This window comes from Mytilus californianus, unplaced genomic scaffold (assembly GCF_021869535.1).
Source record: "Mytilus californianus isolate M0D057914Y unplaced genomic scaffold, xbMytCali1.0.p SCAF_1, whole genome shotgun sequence".
Taxonomy (NCBI): domain Eukaryota; kingdom Metazoa; phylum Mollusca; class Bivalvia; order Mytilida; family Mytilidae; genus Mytilus; species Mytilus californianus.
In genome coordinates, this window is record NW_026262581.1 from 31658222 (window position 1) to 31679882 (window position 21661).

General features: G+C 31.5%; 1 protein-coding gene across 1 annotated transcript in view; it reads right to left on the minus strand.

The window, feature by feature from the left end:
* Window positions 1-215: 215 nt before the first annotated feature.
* The window catches only part of LOC127718572 (plexin-B1-like), a 48752-nt gene continuing 27306 nt past the window's right edge, over window positions 216-21661 (minus strand). Inside the window, exons 15-29 of the mRNA XM_052224638.1 lie at window positions 20352-20500; window positions 19818-19948; window positions 19285-19344; window positions 17968-18039; window positions 17742-17808; window positions 17274-17420; window positions 15871-16027; window positions 14507-14671; window positions 13184-13290; window positions 8035-8115; window positions 6791-6945; window positions 6355-6502; window positions 5584-5715; window positions 4870-4953; window positions 216-2804 (exon numbers count right to left, since the gene is read on the minus strand). Of these exons, the coding sequence (XP_052080598.1) occupies window positions 2715-2804; window positions 4870-4953; window positions 5584-5715; window positions 6355-6502; window positions 6791-6945; window positions 8035-8115; window positions 13184-13290; window positions 14507-14671; window positions 15871-16027; window positions 17274-17420; window positions 17742-17808; window positions 17968-18039; window positions 19285-19344; window positions 19818-19948; window positions 20352-20500 (1745 nt within the window). The 3' untranslated portion in view covers window positions 216-2714. The remainder of the gene's footprint in view (window positions 2805-4869; window positions 4954-5583; window positions 5716-6354; window positions 6503-6790; window positions 6946-8034; window positions 8116-13183; window positions 13291-14506; window positions 14672-15870; window positions 16028-17273; window positions 17421-17741; window positions 17809-17967; window positions 18040-19284; window positions 19345-19817; window positions 19949-20351; window positions 20501-21661) is intronic.

Below are 21661 nucleotides of genomic sequence, written 5' to 3' on the forward strand. Positions count from 1 at the left end.
CATGCCATATAATTGTTGTGTGTTACAGGTAAATGAAAAAGTTGCTTAAATCACAAAAATGACAAAATAGAACCATCGAAGAGGTTCCAGAACAGTCACATACATATGTGGCATGGTTAACTAAGTGCTGTTAAGATCTCAATCATCTTCCTTTAAATCTCGATTAGTGCATTAAGGGCAAAGGTACACATGTCGAATTAACAATTAAAAACAAGACAGGAAAAAGGATTTTATTCTTGAATACTGGTATAAAACTAAAACAACACAACTTGAAACGAACATGCTAACAATAACTCATTTAATTTCATTCTAGTATGAAGTACGCTGCAACTAAGAAAATGAGAGACGAGGAGGTGAAACTGCTAGAGGCAACCAATAAAAATGTATTTACAATCAGGACGTCTAGTCATACACACACATACCATTCCCCTCTTCCATCACGAATCCATCCATACCTTCATACAGTTGGGATCAGTTCTAACCTCTCTTAAAATTAAATCTATCAGAAACTGTCAGGAACAATAAACGAGTTTTGACAATAATAACTCCAAACAGCTTTAAACAGTTTGATCAGTTCTATACGTGAACAGATTAGGAAAGTTCTAATCGTGACAATTTCTGACTTTCTAGGGTAAAACTTATCCTGACAGTTCTATCTTTAGAATAAAGCATAACAGTTTTTTTTTTCTCTGAGGAAAAGTTTTGAACAGCTTATTCTACCAATTTATCAATTAATTAATTAATTTATGATTTTTCTTTTTATTTCTTCTTATCATTGCAAACGCATTATTCTGGGATATATACTTTATATGATTATTTAGTATTGTTTATTTTTTAGATTGTTCATTTTTTTCTTCATTTTTTTGCTTTAATTAACGTATACAAAATATTAATAAAAATACTAAAGCACATTTGTATCTTTTAATATCATGATGTGTAAACAAGTAAAGTCACGACATATGTACAAACTGCTATCATCCGGACCCTATGGTGCAGCAAGGTCATTTGTGCTATAAACATGTCGAAAACGACATATCTCACCTTAAATTGTCATTTCACACACAGTTTTTAGACGAAACATATATGAGCCAAGGCATAACCCAAAAAATATTTAACGCAAATTAACATCTTTGTAACCCAATTTGTGTAGAAAAATATCTTTTTTAGTAAAGCCTTGACTCACATCTAAATACTGAGTACTTAATGACTTATAAACATTCGAATGATGTTATTTAGTAGATGTATGAAAGCCTTTTGGGCCATACAAGTGGGCTTATTATACCTTCTACTTGACATGCAATGTTGATATCATATGTTTCACGAACACAGAAATTTATGATATTCAGAAGTATAAAATTTTATGAGCCTTCTGTTACAAAACAAACAAGTAGTACTAACACAAAACATAAAAATAGATTTACAATTTGTTTCACTTCCTTATAAAAATAAGACGATGTGGTTGATTGCCAATGAGACAACTCTCCATAAGAGATCAAAATGACACAGAAATTAATAACCATAATTAACAGCTATATATGCACATTTTGAGTAGAAGTAGCAATTTCTTTCTTGTCCTAAAACAAATCATTTGTGTTCTAATAACTTTTTTATAGACATGCAATACTTAATTTTGCAGTCTAATAGATTGTCTGAGGGAAGATATGATTCGGTCAGCTACTAAAAAACAGCAAAAAGTTTTAAGGTAATTTATGCATTCCAGGTCATATGGCTTAAAGGAAAAATATGAGCCTTCAACAATGGGCAAAGCGCATACCGAATAGTCAGCTATAAAAGGCCAAAAATGACAAATGTAAAACAATTCAAACGAGAAACTAACGGCCTAATTTATGTACAAAATAATGAACGAAAAAAAAATATGTAACACAGCAACAAACGACAACCACTGAATTACAGGCTCCAGACTTTGGACAGGCACATACAAAATGTTAACCTACTTTTCTATGAAAAGTTTAAGTTTATGATTTAAGAAAATATGACAATTCATTACTAACTTTTCAATATGTTTCTGGTAAGCAACAAAAGAAAAGACCTTTTTAATGATGTTCAAAAATAAAATAGATAACTGCTATCAAGGTTATTTATACTTATAATTGTCCAATATTTAAGAATAATTTTGGATTTCCTTTGTCTAAAAAAAAGTTGAACAATTTTAATAAGTAAGACAACCTTAATGTCTTACTAATATGTCAAACTATCGTATAAGATACATCCAAATAAAATACCTGTAACGTACTAGTCAAAAACTTGTATATATAAACATGATAAGATGTGGACCTTGCCTTTCGACTCTGTAATGAGGTGGTGTGTGTGGTCCGCTGTACTGTCTAATATTTCTGGAAATGTCTGTTACATGTTATGATTTATTACATATGTCTTACATTGTCAGGATATTACATGTATCAATAAATTTAAAAAAGAGATTTGAAATTAGTAAGAACTGAATAAGTGCAGATTAAAATTGCACATTGCATACCCTATTCATTCATTAATTTGGTTTTGTTTTTTCAATCATAACACTATGAGTGAATGAGGCTGTCACATTCTATTAATAGTGTACCGGTAATTTGTAGGCTTTTACATTCATATGTATTCAATGTCATAATAAAAAAACATCATAGCCTACAGAAGAAGTTACAATCATTATTAAAAAATCCTTTTCCACAGTCTATGTGATATAATATATACTCCTAAACTTAAGAATCACTAGAAGTTTCTTCCATCAAGTCTATCACTTCTTCTTTTAGATCTTTACTTTCTTCCATGTCCTCTAAATCATCAATTATCTGAAAAAGGTAGGGAAAAATAGTTTAAAAAATTAACTGATATCCTAGCAACATTTACAGTGCAAATTGATGATGGAAAGATAATTTCAAGACCCTAGGTCTTTATCAACAGCAAAAGTACGTTTTAATATTACCTAAAAAACATAACACCTATTATTATACCTTACATATATTTCAAACAATTCTATTGGGTAAAACGTTATCACGTGACATGGAATAATTCAGTTAATTTTCATTCACTTGCAAGGAAGAACGAATAACCCTAAAAATTTACACCAGCGTTGAATAACCCTATTATTCACCGGCGAATAACCTTTTTAGTTTGTTGATTTGTACTCATGAAAATGACGTCACAGACGTAAATAAACAAAATGGCAACGTTCAAGTTACAGGAAGCCCATTGACCAAGAGAAGAGGAAATAATGCTTTTGACGTGCATCTTGTGCCGATGATATCTCTAATAACGTTCCTTTTCAGGGCCATCAATATATTTACAAAAAGAATCTACCTTTGTTGTACATACGAGAATTCTAAGACACAAATTACATGTATTTTTGAACGTCAACTTGTGTTTGTTACTGACTCAAGTAAGGGTAAGTGCTTTTACAATGATTCAAAATGCCCTTCCACTGTTAGTTCGGTATAATAAAACAATTGTGGCCCCTTAGAAGCGATGAATATCCAAAATTGTCAACCTTAAAAGTTATTTCACTTCGGGCTGCGCCCTCAGTGAAATAACCTTCTCGTGTTGACAATTTTGGATATTCACCTTTTCAACGGGCCATAATTGTATATTATTCTTTGCATCCACTTGTATTGAGAAAATAATAAAATATGAAATGTTAACAATGAGTACTAAAGTAATTCTTTAAAGTGTCCAAACTTTATGTCCAAAGCATACCTCACGCGGATAATGGGAACGCGTTTTTTTTTCACTGGATTATTTCAATCATTTTTGTTTAAGTTACTACTGTATCAATAGTTAAATGACAGTTAAATACAAACCAAACGACACAACCATCTAAAGATTGCATCTAAAAGTTTGAATAAAATTGGAAAATTTGCAGACAAAAAAAGGAAATATTTTTTCTGTTTACGATTGCAATGAACAAATTGTTTAAACCATTGAAAAAAAAATATTGTACAACTTCGAACTATGTTGAACGCATCTATCCAATCGAACTTGAAATAAAGGATACAACAGATACAGATAAGTCTGTCTCATATCTTTACTTAATCTAGAAATCGACAATGAAGGTTGGTTGAGAACAAAACTTTACGACAAAAAGGATGATTTCAGCTTTAAAATGGTGAACTTTCCATTCTTAGGTAACAAAATTCCAGCAGCACCTGCATATGGAGTAAATATCTCCCAATTGATACGATATTCTAGAGCTTGCATGATTTCCTAGATAGAGGATTGTTGCTTACAAGACAGGTATTTAACCAAGAGTTCCAAGTGGTGACGTTGAAATCATCCATTCGCTAGTTTTACGGACTCCATCAGGAGTTGGTAGATCGTTATAGAATATCTATTTCACAGATGACGACGGATATGTTCCAATTGTTGTAACCACAATCCCGTCCTTTTTCCTCGAATGTGACCTACCAGATAAGACTTATCAACGGATTTGTACTTACATGAGCAACATCTGCTTACCCTTCCGGAGCACCCGAGATCACTCCGGGTTTCGAATCATGTTGCTCAGTCTTTAGTTTTCTTTGTTGTTTTTTTGTGTACTGTGTGTCTTTTAGTCGTTTTTCGTGTTTTGCCATGGCATTGTCAGTTTTTTCGACTTATGAGTTTGAATATCCCTTCGGTATCTTTCTCCTTTCTTAATCGAACTTTATCACTGCACGCAGTAGCACCTTCATGTCAATATTTGTATCTGTTATTTTAACATGCATGCCAGTTTGGAACATCTTGTCAAAAACCTTAAATCTAAACCAAAATCATAGCGAATTGTAAATCATTGCTGACAACAAGCTATGCAATAAACCATTATAAATACTTTCAGTTTGTACAGGGTCCCTATAAAGAATATGTTAAATTATATTTGCTTACTTCCCTTCTGTACTTTACAATGAACAACTGATATAGCTGATCTAGTGTTGATTGTCTGCTGAACTTCAGGTCTGCTTTCTGTCTCTAAGATTAATATAAATATTTGTTTGTTAGTCATCGGACCTATGCCATTTTAAGAAAGGCAAAATTTTATTCAAATGACAATAAGATGTATTGATCAATGGAAAAAAAAAAGTTGAAATATGAATAAAATGTGATATACGATAGAAGTCAACGAGTCAACAACTTAATTATGAACCCTAAAACATCAACATCAACGTAGCTTCCCCCATGCCCGCAAAAAATTATACATAAAGTTCTAATCAATTGACTGAAACCATTTCAATGTAATGTAATATTGATACATGTACTACAGTGACTGATCCGAAAGTATATACATACAATCTCGAAATGTAAAGCTGGAGCTGCTCATCCTTCAAGTGCATCTGAGATCACCCCCGCTTTGGTTGGATTAGTTTTCTTTGTTGTGTTTTGTGTATTGTTTGTCTTTGTCGTTTTGTTTTTGTTTTTGCCATGACATTGTAAGTATGTTTTCGACTCATGAGTTTGAACATCCCTTTGATATTTTTCGCCTCTCTTTTAGGTTTAACTCCGAAAGCAATAATTTCGACCAACTGACTTTAAAAAAAATGATAGAAATAATGATAATTATGACAATATGATAACAATAAAGGTAATACAGATACTAATAACCTTTGACATTTCGTCGATTTCACTCCAGAATTCCTGATCAGTCACTGGCATTACACGTGCGAAGAAAGGATCGATGAGATCTCTGTATCTCAGTATATCTTTATGGAACAATAATTTCTGTGTTGGTGACTCCTATGGTAAACAAATAAAATTGAAATTTTGATTATCTATAATATGATATTCATTTGCATTAGAAATCAGGTTATAAATCTGTGCTTGAATATATTATGCATATATTTTCTAACTTTTTTATTGTACAAAAACAAATAAAAATTAAACGTACATTGTAGTGCTTGCTTCAAATTTTTATTGACAACACATAACTTAATATTGATAAACAAACACAACGATCCAGACAAAACCTAATAAATCAGTAAGTAAGAGGCAACGGTAGTTTACAGCTGTCCAAAATATCATAAATTCTAGATCCTTTCAGAATATACAAATCAATGCAAAACAAATCCATAGAGAATTGCATGAAAAATGTGCGTCATCGAGTGCAAGAATAGGGTAATCATACCTGCTATGCATGAACCATCTGTCATGCGAATCAACAGTGAGTCGAATATGCGAATCTACACTCAGCAAAATTGTAACATTAAGGAAATAAGACACAATCGGGGAATCTACAGATCAGACGACTATTCTGGTATCTAAGGTATAGGACCAAGAAAAGAAGTAAGTGTAACTTATGTAGTTTCGATTTTATTCGTACATCCTCATACATGTAACAAAGTTAGAGAAAATTGTATATCAGGATAAAATTCGGACCTTGTTTACTTCTTGGGCTGTTTGCGTGAAACTTTCCATAACAACTTGTCTCAAAATATCCAAGCAAGGCTCAACATGACCAGGCACATTCACATCAAACAGTATGTCTGGTTTACCAATCAATGGAGCCCAAATTCGTGTAGCATAACTAAAATATAGTAAACATAGTAATTATAAGTGGTTAAAATTCCCCAAATATTCTAGGATTGCATGATTAGTCAGGTATAAAGATTAAAAACATTTGGTTATCGAGATGACATATTAGAAATGAAATATACTACAATAGTTAATAATTAATTGAAAATAAATGATAGATTTATATCAACTGAAAGAAGAAAGAAAAAATGATACTGTTAACTCAGATCAACCACTTTAAAAATGTAAAAAGACAGTTTTAAGCAATACATTTATGTAAATAACTATATGAAACACTTACCATTCATTTTTCCATGATTGCAGTACTTCTGAATCAATTTTATAATCTTTTCCAAATCTGTCTAACATGCAGAAGAAGTAGCGGATTGAAATGGATAGTGATTGCTGGTCTTCTAATCCCTCAAAAGTAGAATCAATGTAGTCGGCAAGAAGTAGCTGGAGATAGATATGTTAAAAAGTATTACTCAAAGGTAAATTAAAAAAAGGGGAATCCATAAAAACTGACAAAATCAAACGTTATCAATCAACGGCACGAGTGATAAAAAACAATTGTCACATTTCTGATTTGGTACAATAATTTTCCGAAAAATGGTGATTAAACCTGGATTTATTGCCAACTAAACCCCCCACTTGAATACCATGCAAGTTTCTATTAAATTACTTTTTTCTTACTATTCACAATTCCTTATACGTAGTAACTTGAGCCGGTTACTGTACTTACAGCACAATTTGTTTATGTATTTTTCGTTCTCAACGAGATGGTACATAAAAAGGATAACAGAAATAACCAAACATATTGAGAAGTACAATAGACCACACTTAACACGAACAACCAACTGCTCAGAAAAATCGATGTTCTAACAAAGACAAACAACAACTAACCGGTAAAGATAGCCTGACATTTTAATAAACAAAATGCGTCGGGGTTAGACATCAGTATTACGTGCTCACAAACACCATCCCCTTTGCTTATATCGATCGCATGTCGTTAAATATAGTGTTAGTTTGAAAGTTTAAATTTCAAAAATTTTGCATTCATTTTTACTGCCATCACTTATAAAACTTATTGAAAACCACGAATTTGAGGAAATAAATAAATAGGCAAAAAAAAAAAAAATATGTTATTCTAAATTGATATCTTCCTTGAACAGGAAAAACAAGTTTTAAAAAGAAAAAACAAAGAGAACTTTGCATTTTACTTGTTACATCTTTCATGTTATGTTAAATTTAGTGTCCACAAATCCCTTATACTTTATTCATTCTCAAAACTTGGTAAGGATGTTTGCAGACAGTTTAATAGTTTTGTGTAATCTGTGTACATTCCTAAATCGCGAAGTGGTTCATATTCTACATTTAGATTATCAATAATTAGAAGACTAAAACTGTTGTTTATGTCGTTTCAATAGAGTTGACGTAAAGGATAATGACACTCGGATGGAGAGTTGTCGCATTTGCACTCATACCACATCTTCTTATATCTAACAACCGTGTTTGCTTAACGAATAATGTTCGACACTATCTTACCTTCGTTTGAAATAATCTATTCAGAAAGATGTCACCATAGACAACTTCTTGAGTTGACTTTACGTCATCTGGTAGATTTGACTGGAAAATATCATTATTATTGTTATATCACATAAAGTGTTTTTAATAAAAAAGACAAATCATCATGCATTTGTCATAGTCCTTTAGTAAGTATTAATAACAAATTATACAATGAAAATACATACCATTAAAATCAAACATAAAGTAAAGTCACGAGTAAAGTGTTATAACTAATTTAGTTACATATTCCTTTCGCACATTAAAAACCATTCTTACAAAATGGCGATATTTATCGTATCTTACAGTATGATTCCTTGCATGGCTGAATGGTCTGTTATGCCAAGGGTTCTTAAATCTATTTTTAACAATAAGAAGGTAGGGTATGACTGCCAACGAAACAACTATCCACTAGAGACAAATTGACGTAGATGTAAGCAACTATAGGTCATTGTACGGCCTTCGACAATGAGCAAATACCATGAAGTAAGCTATTAAAAGCCCCGGCATGACATGACAAAATGTGAAAAATGCAAAAGTGCAAACCAAATGTACAAAACAATAAAAAAAAAAAAACAAAAAATCAAAAAAGAGTGTGACCAACGACAACCAATGACCTACAGACTACTGAAAGGAGACGGGAACATACAGAGTTTGATAGGACCAAACATGTGTTCGAGCTTGTAACCCTTACTCTAACCTGGGAAAGTTGTGTATCAGTAAAACGCAAGAAAAAAAACCCTGTTAAAATCAGTGGAAATGGGCTTGACTTATCAGACCGACACGTAGACCTAAAAGAACAACTAACAAAATGACTAAAGACACAAAGTACGCATCTATATAGTACTCGCAGTTACTGAAAGCTAGTTCAAAGCCAAATAAAACTAATAAATAAATAATGATTCCACGACTAAAATATTTTGAATCAGTACACAGTCAATGCACATAGTGTAATGACTTCATGAACAGTATGAGAAAAACACGACTGTATGCAATGCTGAAATATAAGTATTGACAGGATTTAGGACCGTTATTATACATAATTAGTTATTTATAAATTACCAAATAAATATTAGGACTGATAAAACAGTTTAAAAGATCTTACTACATTGTTAAATTGATATCCTATTCAAAGAATCAAAACGTTTTATTGATCTTATCTATAAGTGTTTTTTACTTAAGACCCTCTTGTTAAAAATATATTGTTTTTTGATCACGGGAGAAATGAATCGACCGACAAAAGAGAAAACGTTTATGACACCCTGGCAACAAAAACGATAAGAACGTTGGTATAGTGCTTTTGAAATCAGACAATGCTTTGAATGTATGAGTAATTGTAATTTTCAGATTCATTATTCTGACTTTGAGCTAACCACTCTTTCTTTACCTTTACTCTTAAAAGCAGCAAATACTTGAATTAATAATATTTAGCTTGACTAGAAGTGGTTGAACCAATGATCTTCCCTATTATGTGAGCTTGCATAAAAAAAACAAGACCATCACTGTAGTCCTGCTGGTAACCTTTAAAATTCAAACTATCAAAACAAAGAGTTTTGCTTGCATACCAAAAGTCTAACAGCAAATATGAGGTTTAATCAAAATCAAATGTTTCTATGATTTGTTAGATAAGAACGGAATAATCTACATTTGATTCACCCGAAAAAAGATAGGTGTATGCCTGTTGAAACCTAGATCAATAACAATGACAGTTAAAGTATTTGTGATAATTAAACGAAGTATTCTAGGATTTAATGTTTTTTGGTTCGTAGAACATGTAGAACAAGTCTTAGACTTTCTGGGAATAAATGGAAGTAATCACTTTATGTCCAATAACTGCATATTCACGGTAATGAGCTGCCTATCAATATTCATAAGTTGACACAAAATTTTGCATTCCTATTTTTGACTTTTCGTTAACATATCGATTTATCACATGTGCGTATGAAACGATTGCAGAATTGTATGGAATAGACAAGCTTTTATATGAGGAAAAATGTCACGGCGAAAATAATTTCGGAGCTGCATGCGGAGAAAATAATTGCTGAAGCAAAACAGGAGCGGGACCCAGAGATCAAATTGGTGTGGCCTTACTTTTTTCCCCGGTTTCTTTTGTTCCAATACATATATGTGAAAAAATATTGTATTATAATACTCATTTTAAATGATGAACAGAAATGTGAAAAAATATTGTATTATAATACTCATTTTAAATGATGAACATAAACACGTGCTAATTCAGGTAAGTGTGTCAATATAAACATGTCAACAGCAAGCTTTTATTTCCTGTACTTTCATTTCTTTCGGAAGTGTTTTAAATCAATAACATTGAAGAGTTTAAAATGCAATTAAACTTATTTATGCTTTAAGAATTTGAAAGTATGAGAATAATCATTAGTATGCATTAGAACATGTACCCCTTGTAGGTGTGTTCTTATTTGTAATAAATGAACTGAAAAAAAAAACTAAAAAAAAAAACACAAAAAAAAAACAACACAAAAAGTAAAACAAAAATGGAAATCTAAATGAGACGAATAAGCTGGTGAACTATCTCATCAAAGCTGTTTTGCAAAATAAAAATAAAGTGCATCAAAACTCGAACATTGCATCAAGATCTTCTTTCGAATTATCTTCTTTCAATCGAGTTTGGAAAAATCATTGACCCCATGATTTTTTAATGCCGATTGTAAATACAACTTAACCAGTTGGCGTAAAAAACGAGTGTTTTCCTTACTTTAATCCGCCAATGAATAGCCAAAACCTAATCTATTTTGATTTTGATAATATTAAGTAGCATAATGTCATGCTGCGAAAGTTTTATATACATGTGTAAATACAATAAGAGGATGCTAAGATCAGTAGCCTTGTGCTTAATAAAAATTGTAATAAATATCTTAGATTTATTTACATCGTCCCTTGTTTTTCGACACTTTCAAGATGATGAGATGAATTAATAAATAAATTTGTGCACTTTTCGAATGAGTATTCATTTAAGCTGTTATAAATTAGATTAGTGAATTTAGAGTATTTATCAATAAAAAACAAGCAAACAAAATCTTAAGAAAAAAAAAAAACAAAACCAAATAGACAACCATAACTGAATGCATAAAACAAAAACAAGTCAATTGGTTATTGAAGTTATATGGACTTAGAGGTTTTTGGAATATTAAAGTTGTAAATCGATTAAATTGTATTAGTTCTCATTCAAAAGTATCAAACCTTAGTATATTTTCTGAAACTGTACACTCGACAGCATATCAATATACTTACCGAACATGTTTCCTTTAGAGTAATATATTGAATTAAATAAAAATTCGCCATTAAAAGTTACATGAACTACAAAGTCTTTCATAACTTATGTTATATGGATATCAATTTGACATTGCCGACTTGCAGTTTAAAAACAAAATTGTAATGTCATGTATGTTTGGTGTGACGTCCATTTTCAATGAACTAGTACACACTTTTGTTTAGGGGCCAGCTGAAGCCCGCTTCCGGGTGCGGGATTTTCTCGCTGTGTTGAAGACCCATTTGTGGCATTTGGCTGTTTTCTGTTCTTTGGTTTGGTTGTTGTCTCTTTAACACATTCCCCATTTCCATTCGCAATTTAAACGTATTATTTCAAATATTTTTATAATTTTCTCAACACTATTACAATGATAAGAAAACAATTCATTTATCGGATAAATCTTTAAGGATAAACCTTAAAGGTATGACTTTTTATTAAATTTTATTAAATTGTGGGGCTTCTCTTATGTTTTAATTTATTATCATTATCTCAATGATCAATATCAATAGATACAATTAAAAAATCATGTATAGCCACGCATATTTATTCTAAAGACTATACATTTGTGTAGATGTACTCAAGACAAACATGTTAATTTAGATGACGAATAAAATAATCATTAATATATATACACTACGGCATAATTTAAGCAACACTCATATTTTAAATAATTGGAAATTTTCAAATCCAAGAGTCAATCGATTTGAAATTTGTTGAATAAAGTGTAAATTTTGTGCAATATAAGAATATACAAAAAAAATTGGTTTTTTATGCCTTCTGTTTTGTAAAGGGAAATTTCAGTTTTACGTTAAAAACAAGAAGGTAAAATTATAATAAAAAGTTTTGATTTATTCATCATTTTCACTAATTTCAAATAATGAAACAATTTTCAACTTTTCGTAAAGCAATCAAGTATACATTTACTGTTTATTTACTGATTAAGATTAATAATGTCAATATCGTGTATAGATTCCGTGCGTAGAGATTCAATACACGTCTCCTCATTCCTCTGCCAATCACATACCAAAGCGATCCTCAATTCTAGTATTGTTGCACATTGTGGTTGTCTTTAGTTAAGTTTACGGCCGAAAAAGTCCCTGTTAATGTTAATTAGGTTCATATGAGGTGCCATGACCGGCGCATGTAAAGTGTCTATTGATTCCGACGTCAGGTAAGCGTTGCCAATTCGTGCGCGATGAGGTATCGCATTGAAATCTTGAAACAGGTCTATCAGCTAACGTTATCAAAATTAGACGATACTATGGTGTTCAGAATGTTATCCAGGTATCTTTGTCTATAGGCATATCAAGTTTACAGTCATGGGAATACATTCCCATACTGTTACACCACCGCCATGGAAAGCTGTTATACCAAGAATGTTATTGTTTCGATATAAGGTGTTCCTTTCCTCCAAACACGTGTCCTCGGCTCCAGCAAGAAACGACTTTCATCAGACCTATGAATTCTTTCCAGTTGCGTAAAGTTTATGGGTGGTGGTTTCTAGCCCACTGTAATCTTACTCTGCGGTGTCATAAAGTTAATTCTGGGTGCTTTATTGGCCTCCAAGCCCGTAGAAGTCCACGTCTTAAATCTGTTGTGTAAAGTCAAAGATAATAACGCATAATAAATGCAAGACAGGTTTTTAAAATTGGGTTTTAACAATCAAAATGTAATCAATTGATATTTACCTGCATCCAAAAGCTACCTATTGTTTACAGTTTTGATATATAGAATTTCTTTTATAAAAAACATCATTTAGAAAAAAAAACATATCGAAATTGAATTGGGTGGTGCTAAACTTATGGCGGAGTGTATACATTATTACCAAATGATATGTTAATATACCAAGTGCCATTTGTGTGTTTCTGGCTCCTCGTCGTCACCTTTTTTCTGCACAAGTAATGCAATATCCTCTGACCTCACACTTTCTGTTCCAAATCTTGACAAACTCACTAGTTAATAAAAAAAAATAACTAAAGTGTATTTTACTTGTATTCTAAATTGTTTTCCAATTTTTGACGTAGAATCTGTAATGCATGACATTAGTTGTACGTGAGAAGATATTGCAAAATCTTATCCACTATTCCGTAACAACTGCCATATTTCTGACTTGGTACAGGACATTTAACATTGAGCAATGAACCATAAAGAATAAAGTCAAGGTCAAATAAAACATGCCAGACTGACATATACATCGTAGAATATTTCCATACACCAAACAGAGTTGCCCTATTGCATACAGTATTAGAAAAACAGACCAAAACACTTAGAAAAAATGGTGGGTTGAACCTGGTTTAATGGCTAGTAAAACCTCCCGCTTAGATGGAAACGTTAAAAATACCGCTTAAATGACAATATTACGTGACAGGAAAACAGTAAAAATAAACGCAAGAACACTCAGGACAGAGAAATACATAAATGAATAATATAATAGTACATTACAACATGTAAACCATAGAATATCAACGGACACAGCCCATGAATATACGACAGTACACCAGGACATCACAATAGAATTATGAATTGTGCGTCACACGAATGTATCAACGCCACAAAAATGACGTATTTTTATCACAGGTAAATTTCAAAAAATATAATATAAAATTAGGAGTAATTTGAAATATTCCAAAATTATTAAACACACAATTTTAGGGAAAATAGATAAATGGTTAATTATCTATGCCCTTTTATGGCGACTTTTTCCCCTGGTGTACAAATATAAAGCAATTGAGATGTACAGTTCACGTTATTGAGACCTTCCCCAAAATATGATGTAAAAAAAAAAATATAAGAAAACACCCATAGCATACAAAATATAATAGAACGCTTTCATGATAACTTACCTTTGCTACTTGGTATGAACGAAAAAATAACGAACAATTTTGAATCTGACTGCCTTTAATTTGTACATTGGCCGTTATCAAGGTCAAATCCTATGACAAAAACCATTCAGAAAAAATCATAGTAGAAAAATGTTAAAGGTTAACGAAGAATCCTACAGATTTCAACGACCTAATAGTTGTAATCAAAAAGGCGTAAACAACTACTTTGACACTGTTGAATGACACTATTGAATAGGTTATCAGTCAACAAATACATAATTTATGAAAACGTATGTTTGAGAAAATACCATGTTTAACATACTGAAAATTTATGAAAACTATTTACCATATGCATCCTCTTCGTCATGTTGCCTGTACATTAGGGTCATTCTACTGTTGTCGGTAACCATATAATGTTTAAGTGTATTTAAAGATACTAATCCATTATTTCTTTCACTGGTGTTGTCGATATCATTTAACGAAAGTTTTCCGGCTGTTCCATTTTGCCATTCTAAGATATAAATTCAGAATGAGTATTTCTGTGAAGCCTCAAATGTACGATAAACATATATGAAACACATAAATAGTGAAATATAGTTGAAAAAAGATAGTGACGCTTCACACTAAAATATTTGTATTCCACCTCAGATCACCCGAGTTTTTTGATAGGGTTCGTGTTGCTTAGTCTTTAGGTGTTGTCAATTTATTTTGAGTCTGAAAATTTCTTTGGTATCTTCCGCCTATATTTTCCAACATGAAGGAGCAATATATTAAATTTGAAATTGCTCATTGCATATTTTCGCATGTGTCAATTTCCGCTTTATTCGCAGTAGCCATTATACCCCACGGAAACATTTCAGTGTTCATTCAGTACTCTGTACTAGACTGTAAAACACACAAAATAATAAAAAAGAGGACTAGGATCACAAATCACATGTTTTCTATTTTAAATAGTATCAAGGTGACTTTTAATGACCAAGTTAAAGTCACAAAAAGATATATTATAAAATGTTAAGTTTTATTTTTTTTTCAACCAAAGTCTTAGTTATCAGACTTTTTAAAAAACAGGAACGCGGCGATATCACTCAATTCACAATATAGCATAGAATGATTTTCAATGTACCGTAGAAGGTCACATTGTTATTAGAAAGTGATAATTTAAAAAAAAAACTATAAAGAGATTGATCATGCGACACTTGTTTAAGGGCTACGAACCATTATGCTTTTGATTGTAATAGCTACGACTTTTATAAGAAAAGTGTTGCTTAGTCTTGAGTTTTCTATGTTGTGTTTTGCGTACTATTGTTTGTCTGTTTGTCTTTGTCTTTTTTAGCCATGGCGTTGTTAGTTTATTTTCGATTTATGAGTTTGAATGTCCCTCTGGTATCTTTCGCCCCTCTTTTATAAAAATTTGATATTGACATAATCCGACAAATCTAATTGATTGCCGTTCATATACTGTAATTAGAATGATAAAAATTGATCCAGAAGTTCGCCGAATCGAAGCGATTTAACCGATATCAAGATGTTTCTTTCGAACTTGTATGTTGGTATTTTTAGCGATCACGTAGTCAATGATGGTACAAACTACTTAAAAAAAACCCAATTTAACAATATCAATTAAATCAATTTTTAAAACAGATTCTTAGCACTCGTATAATCTTCATGCATAATCACATTTTGCGACGTATTGTGATTAGAATTACCTACCTAAAGAAAGTTCGTTAATGTGTGGTATTTCTGAAGCAGGTTTATTCTTATAAATCTGCGCACAACATTTCTGTTTCACCTGTGATATTGTATCACAGTCGAGTACATTAACAGGATAATGCTGGTCACTATTCCCATTCAAATCTATTTGCAATGTCTAAATAAAAAAAAATATATGGAATTACTTAATGATGGTATGTTTCACTTCCTGTTCAAATGCCAGTTTTTTTACTTGTAAATACAAGCGTACTATGGCAAAAAAAGACAAAGACCAAAAGATAAACAACAGTACACAAAACACACCATAGAAAACTTAAGACTGGGCAACACGAACCGCATCAAAACCGGGAGGGGGTCTCATGTTCCCTGGAAGGACAAGCAGGGCCTGCTCCACATCTGGCATCATTCAATATTTTAAAAACAACAAATTGTAGGAACATTTTACAGATACTTCATGTCAACACAAAAGTGCTGCTGGCTACTTGACTGCTGATATCCTCCGGCATGGAACGTTTACCAGAAATGGTATCGACACAGTGGTTGACAAAACTCACTAGATTAGACTCCTCATTAGTGGCGCTCCAAATTTTGAAACTTGGTGCACAATTTGAAGTAAAGCAAAGCTTCACAATATTTTGTTAGTTAACTGAACAAAATATTGGGATAAATTTTGATTATTTCAATTGAGAGACACAACATAGATATTTCCCCTGTCACATTCTATACAGATTCATTAAAATTCATAAGTTGGTTACGGGTGTTTTCCCTAGTTGTGACAATAACATCAATATATGAATTTTGAATTTTATATCGGTTAATTCATGTTGAGCAATCTACCCTTTTTATGTTCCGTGCTCCATTCTCGATCGAATTCCTATTACTCAAAATATTTTTATTCTGATCTTCCAAAAATTATAATAACTGAAGCACCCAAGAACATCCCTGATTTTTGGTGGATTCGTGCAGCTCAATAATTAAGTTTCCGTGTTGAGAGGAATCGACTACAGTTTAGTCCTTTGATTTTTTTCTATGTTTATAGGTTGATCGTTTTTCATTTTTTGCATTGCTAGTTTGTTATCGACTTATGAGTTTGAATATCCCTTTGGTATCTTTCGCCTCTCTTTTTTAGTGGTGTAGATCCTTCTTCCTGTAATAGTGTAATGTGCCGATTGGTATTACTTTTTTCCGTGATTAACTTAACAAATGATCTTAACAGTAAAGAATTTGATACTGAATCGCAATCTTAAACGTTCCAAATTTTTCAAAACGTGTCTTAACTTTGCTCATAAATTTTACATATAATATATGCATATAATCAATGGAGGCCTTTTTGATTGAATACTATTTATATTGCTGTTTAAGTACAAAATGTGAATAATGAAACATAACTGATTTTTACTTACCATAGTTTGATGTTCACTTCTCATTTTGAGTAGCTTTTCTTCAGCAATGGTGTTCTTTGAATTTCCTGTTAGCGCATCTATTGGTCCAATTTCGACGGTTGTTTGTACGGCTTTATATAGCATGAACAATTGCATACCGCTATGTGACTGTAAATATGAAACGCAAATCTGTTGCTAGTTTTCATACGTAAATCATTTAGAGGAATTCAGTTAAAATGTGTTCTATTACTTTACGAGACTTATAATTTAAAAAAAATACTTTAAGAAATATATGAAGTAGAAACCATTCTAAATTCCATGCTTGAAATATCTGCTTCTGCTTAATACTATGGATTGAAAGGAAAGGAAAATAAAAAAAAACGTACACATCCGTAAAAAACAAAGTCTTGTAATAACATGTTATACACTTGGCAGATGAATGTTTGCAAATTAATTGCATGTTAATCAATAGTTTAAAACACCACATACAGTTAATTGTCTGTATAGTCCAATCTGTAACCAATTTACCATTAATCTCATGGCTATAGAGTCAAACCTGCAAAACAAACAGTCAAATAGCCAATCATATATTGTATGGTAAATATTTCATTAAACCATCTAGTAAATGACATCAATAACAAACACAGAAGATAATATAGTTAAAATTTGTGGATAAGTTTACAGATATATAAAAAAAGAAACTAATAAAATTTACCTTCTGAATAGAAGTTTCTGTTGTTTTTTTGTCAATGACCGAATCATATCTGTGAGCAAACAATGGATCAAACTGTAGAATGAAATAAAATTTTGAAACAAATTTTGGTATGATTGATTGAACTAAAAAAAAGCGAAAATAAAAAAAAAACTTTAGTCGAAGAAGGGTAAGTGTCGTTCGTGTTGTCGTTTTCTGTGTAGTACTTGCAGATTCTCTTTCTCTTCGTCTTTCTGATATTCTGAATGGTGTTGTCAGTCTTCATGTTTAGTTTACACTAAATCCGCTGGATGTGTATTTTTATCATGGAAAACGTGGTTCATTTATTAGTTGCAAGTGACTTCAGAAACTGTGAGTAGTCTTAGATCGGTGATTTGTTTTTGTTGTTATTGTTTTTTTTAATCATTTTATGATTCAAGCTCTTTGAAACTGATTCTTACAGTTTTTTTCTGCTGTACTGTTACAATACTGCCTAGATAGTGTAAGGCTGAGCGCTCACAATTATTTTTAACAACGCCACATTCTTTAAGTTCCTGTTATGTAGCAAAGTCAAGAACATGGAATTTAGTTGTTATCGTTGGTGACTGTTCGTCATAATTGTATGTTTTCGTGTGTTGTTGTAGCATAAGCCAGCCCGTTGCTTTTTCCTTTTAAATTGTTTCAAACTTTGTCTTTTATAACTTATTATATACGGTATTGGGTTTCTTTATTGATTTAAACCGAACATTGACCTCGAGTTGTTTACATCCTCGTCCTTTGGTCTCCGTTGGATAGTTATATCATTGACAATAATACCTCTTTATCTCCTTTTATATATTGTAGTTGTGTAATATAAAGCCTACATGTATATATCGAAAAGAATTCCACAATGGCGTACATGGTCTGAATACAATCATCTAGATCTGAATCATATGAACTCAATTACAATCACAAGATTCAGTAGTAGAACATATCTTTATGTGGTACAGCATACTCTTACATTGATATGGTCACAATTATAAATCTACTGTTTACAAAACTTTAAATTTTTCGAAATACTAAGGATTTCATATCCAAGGAATAGATTACTTTATCTGTATTTGGCTAAATCTTTCGAAATTTTGGGTCATCAATGCGCTTCAACTACTTACTTCATTTAGCCTTTTTAAATTTGTTGATTCGAACGTAACTGATGAGTCTTTTGTAGACGACTCGCGCGTTTTGTTACAAATTGTTAATCCTGGTATCTATGATAAGTTTATTTACTACAGTTTTCACCATTATGACATAATATTTTTCCATCAGAATATCAGACAAGTATTATATTCAAAAGTATCTTACTCGAAGAACAGTCTCATATTTCCAAGCAATGAAATCGACAAAACTGAAGAAAAATGTGCCCTGAAAAGTATATGATTAAAATAGATTAAATATACACAATTATATTAAAAGTTGACATAAAAATATCAATAAATAATACAAAATCAAAAAAAGTAAACTCGATCGTCGCGTTGATATGTAGTTTATGAAATAAAAAAGTCTTGATTTTATAGTGTGCTTCATATTATTTGTGTAGAAAAAAGGAAAACACAAATATAATGAGACAATATGAGTTGGAGTTTCGTACTATATATTATCAGTATGTAAATCATCAATAATTTCCGTTATTGAAATAAATTTGGTTCTTTAGGATATGATTTGCAATTAAAATTTTCCTTTTTCACCATCAACATGATCAACATATGCATTAATAATTGGTTGAATTTGCAATGGTGTGTTGTAGTATGCATAAAATATTATACACTCAGATTGTTAATTTTTTTGGTATATTTTGTATATAATTCATTATGAAAACTAATATATATCTTTATTACTTTTCTTGCATTGTAATCATATTTGGTCGATCTAATGTTTGGATAAGTGACTTCAGGAAAATCTTATTCGTCAACAATGTTTCCAATTTGTCCATTGCACTTTTTAGGACGGTTTGTCTGTCATCTGTTATCTGAAATAACAACAACAACGGGTTGCAATTTTAACAAATTTCAGTACAAACTATTTGTGTGACTTTTTGGAAACTGAAAATAGGGCTCCTCATCATATGAATGAAGTATCTGTCTAAAATTGATGATGCTAAAATGAGATCGTTGGTCATTGAAACTTATCAAAATATGAAAACGTCAATGCTCTCTCAAATAAATGAAATATGTAGAAACCATTAATTGGAACAGCTATTTTACCCCTTTTTTAATAAATGTTGTAATACATGTAAACAAAATCATTTTTTATCTTCCAAAAAGTAAATTTAAACGTTTTACAGTACGTACACTCTGAGATAGTTACCTGTGATATATATATATCACAACTTTTTATTCATTTTTATAACAAGAAATGCAGTGTGATGTTACCTCTAAATCCTGAAGTAAAATATTGGTTGTCATATCTTGATTTGGAAAGAGCTGATGAAGAATATACGTCTGGTAGTTGCAAAATGGTACTCTTGAAGTAACTAGGTCAGATTTTATGTCTCTGATACTCATCTGAGCATCAGCAAACTCTGCAAAAAAAACCCCAAAAAAACAAGAATCATATGACAATAAATTTATGTTGTAGCTGTGTTTGACAATATTGATGATCTAAAAAGGAACCACGAAAAAAGCATGATTCATATTTACAGAAAGACAAGGCGGAATCAAAACTCATAAGTCGAAAAAAGACCGATAAAACCATGGCAAAAAACCATAAATGACAAAAAACCCCATTGAAATTTTATACAAACACTACATAAAAACACGAACCCTTACCAGAAACATTGGGTGGCCTCCGGTACTCTGTACGGATGAGCAGATGTTGCTCACGGTAAGTACACTTTCGGTTTTAAGTCTCATTCGATGATGTCATAATTTTGAAAAAAAAAGAGGACGAAAGAATGACTACGACAATTGCATCATACCCGTGGTCATCTGTGACGCATTTATTTAATAACGGACAACCAACTCATGATTGCGCCGTTAAAATTTTCGAAGGGATGTCTACATTTCAACCACTAGGAACTGTACGTTTTGTCTTTTATGTTCATTATGAATAGCAATAGCAAATTCATTGAAATAAAAGTCAAAAGATACTGATTCATTTACTTTAAATTCAGAAATTATTGCAAGATTTTTATTGATGCGAATAATACGACAGCAACGAATAAAACTTGCATTTAGATATCTGATACATATATCTGTATGCAGATTTCCTGAAATCGCAATAGTAATCTCGCATTTATGTCCATTCTTCAAAAATCGCAATAATAAATGCACGAAATAATTTCTGAATTTACAATAATTGGCGTGAGAGTTATGGTTTTATGTATTCCTAAACCAGAAATCATTTTTGTATACGAGAAGGTGTTTTTTTTAATAATGCAAACCATACGGCTTGTTCTAACAATTTTCTTGTTTCATAGTACTATTTGCTTAACCCATTTACGCCTTATAAGGGGACGAAGTACCCTATTACGGTAAAAAAATCAATTAAAATTAAAAGAAAAAAAAAAAAAAATCGGGAAAAATCCATTCTACTAATGAAATCAAAATCGTTAACTTTTTTATTTTTAGACTTTTTTGTTTTCCCGCATTTGCGCAGAAATCTACTTCCTTTTTCCGGTATCGTTTGCATGAGTCTTTGAGTAAAATATATATTTATCAGTCTAGTAAAATATAGGAAGGAA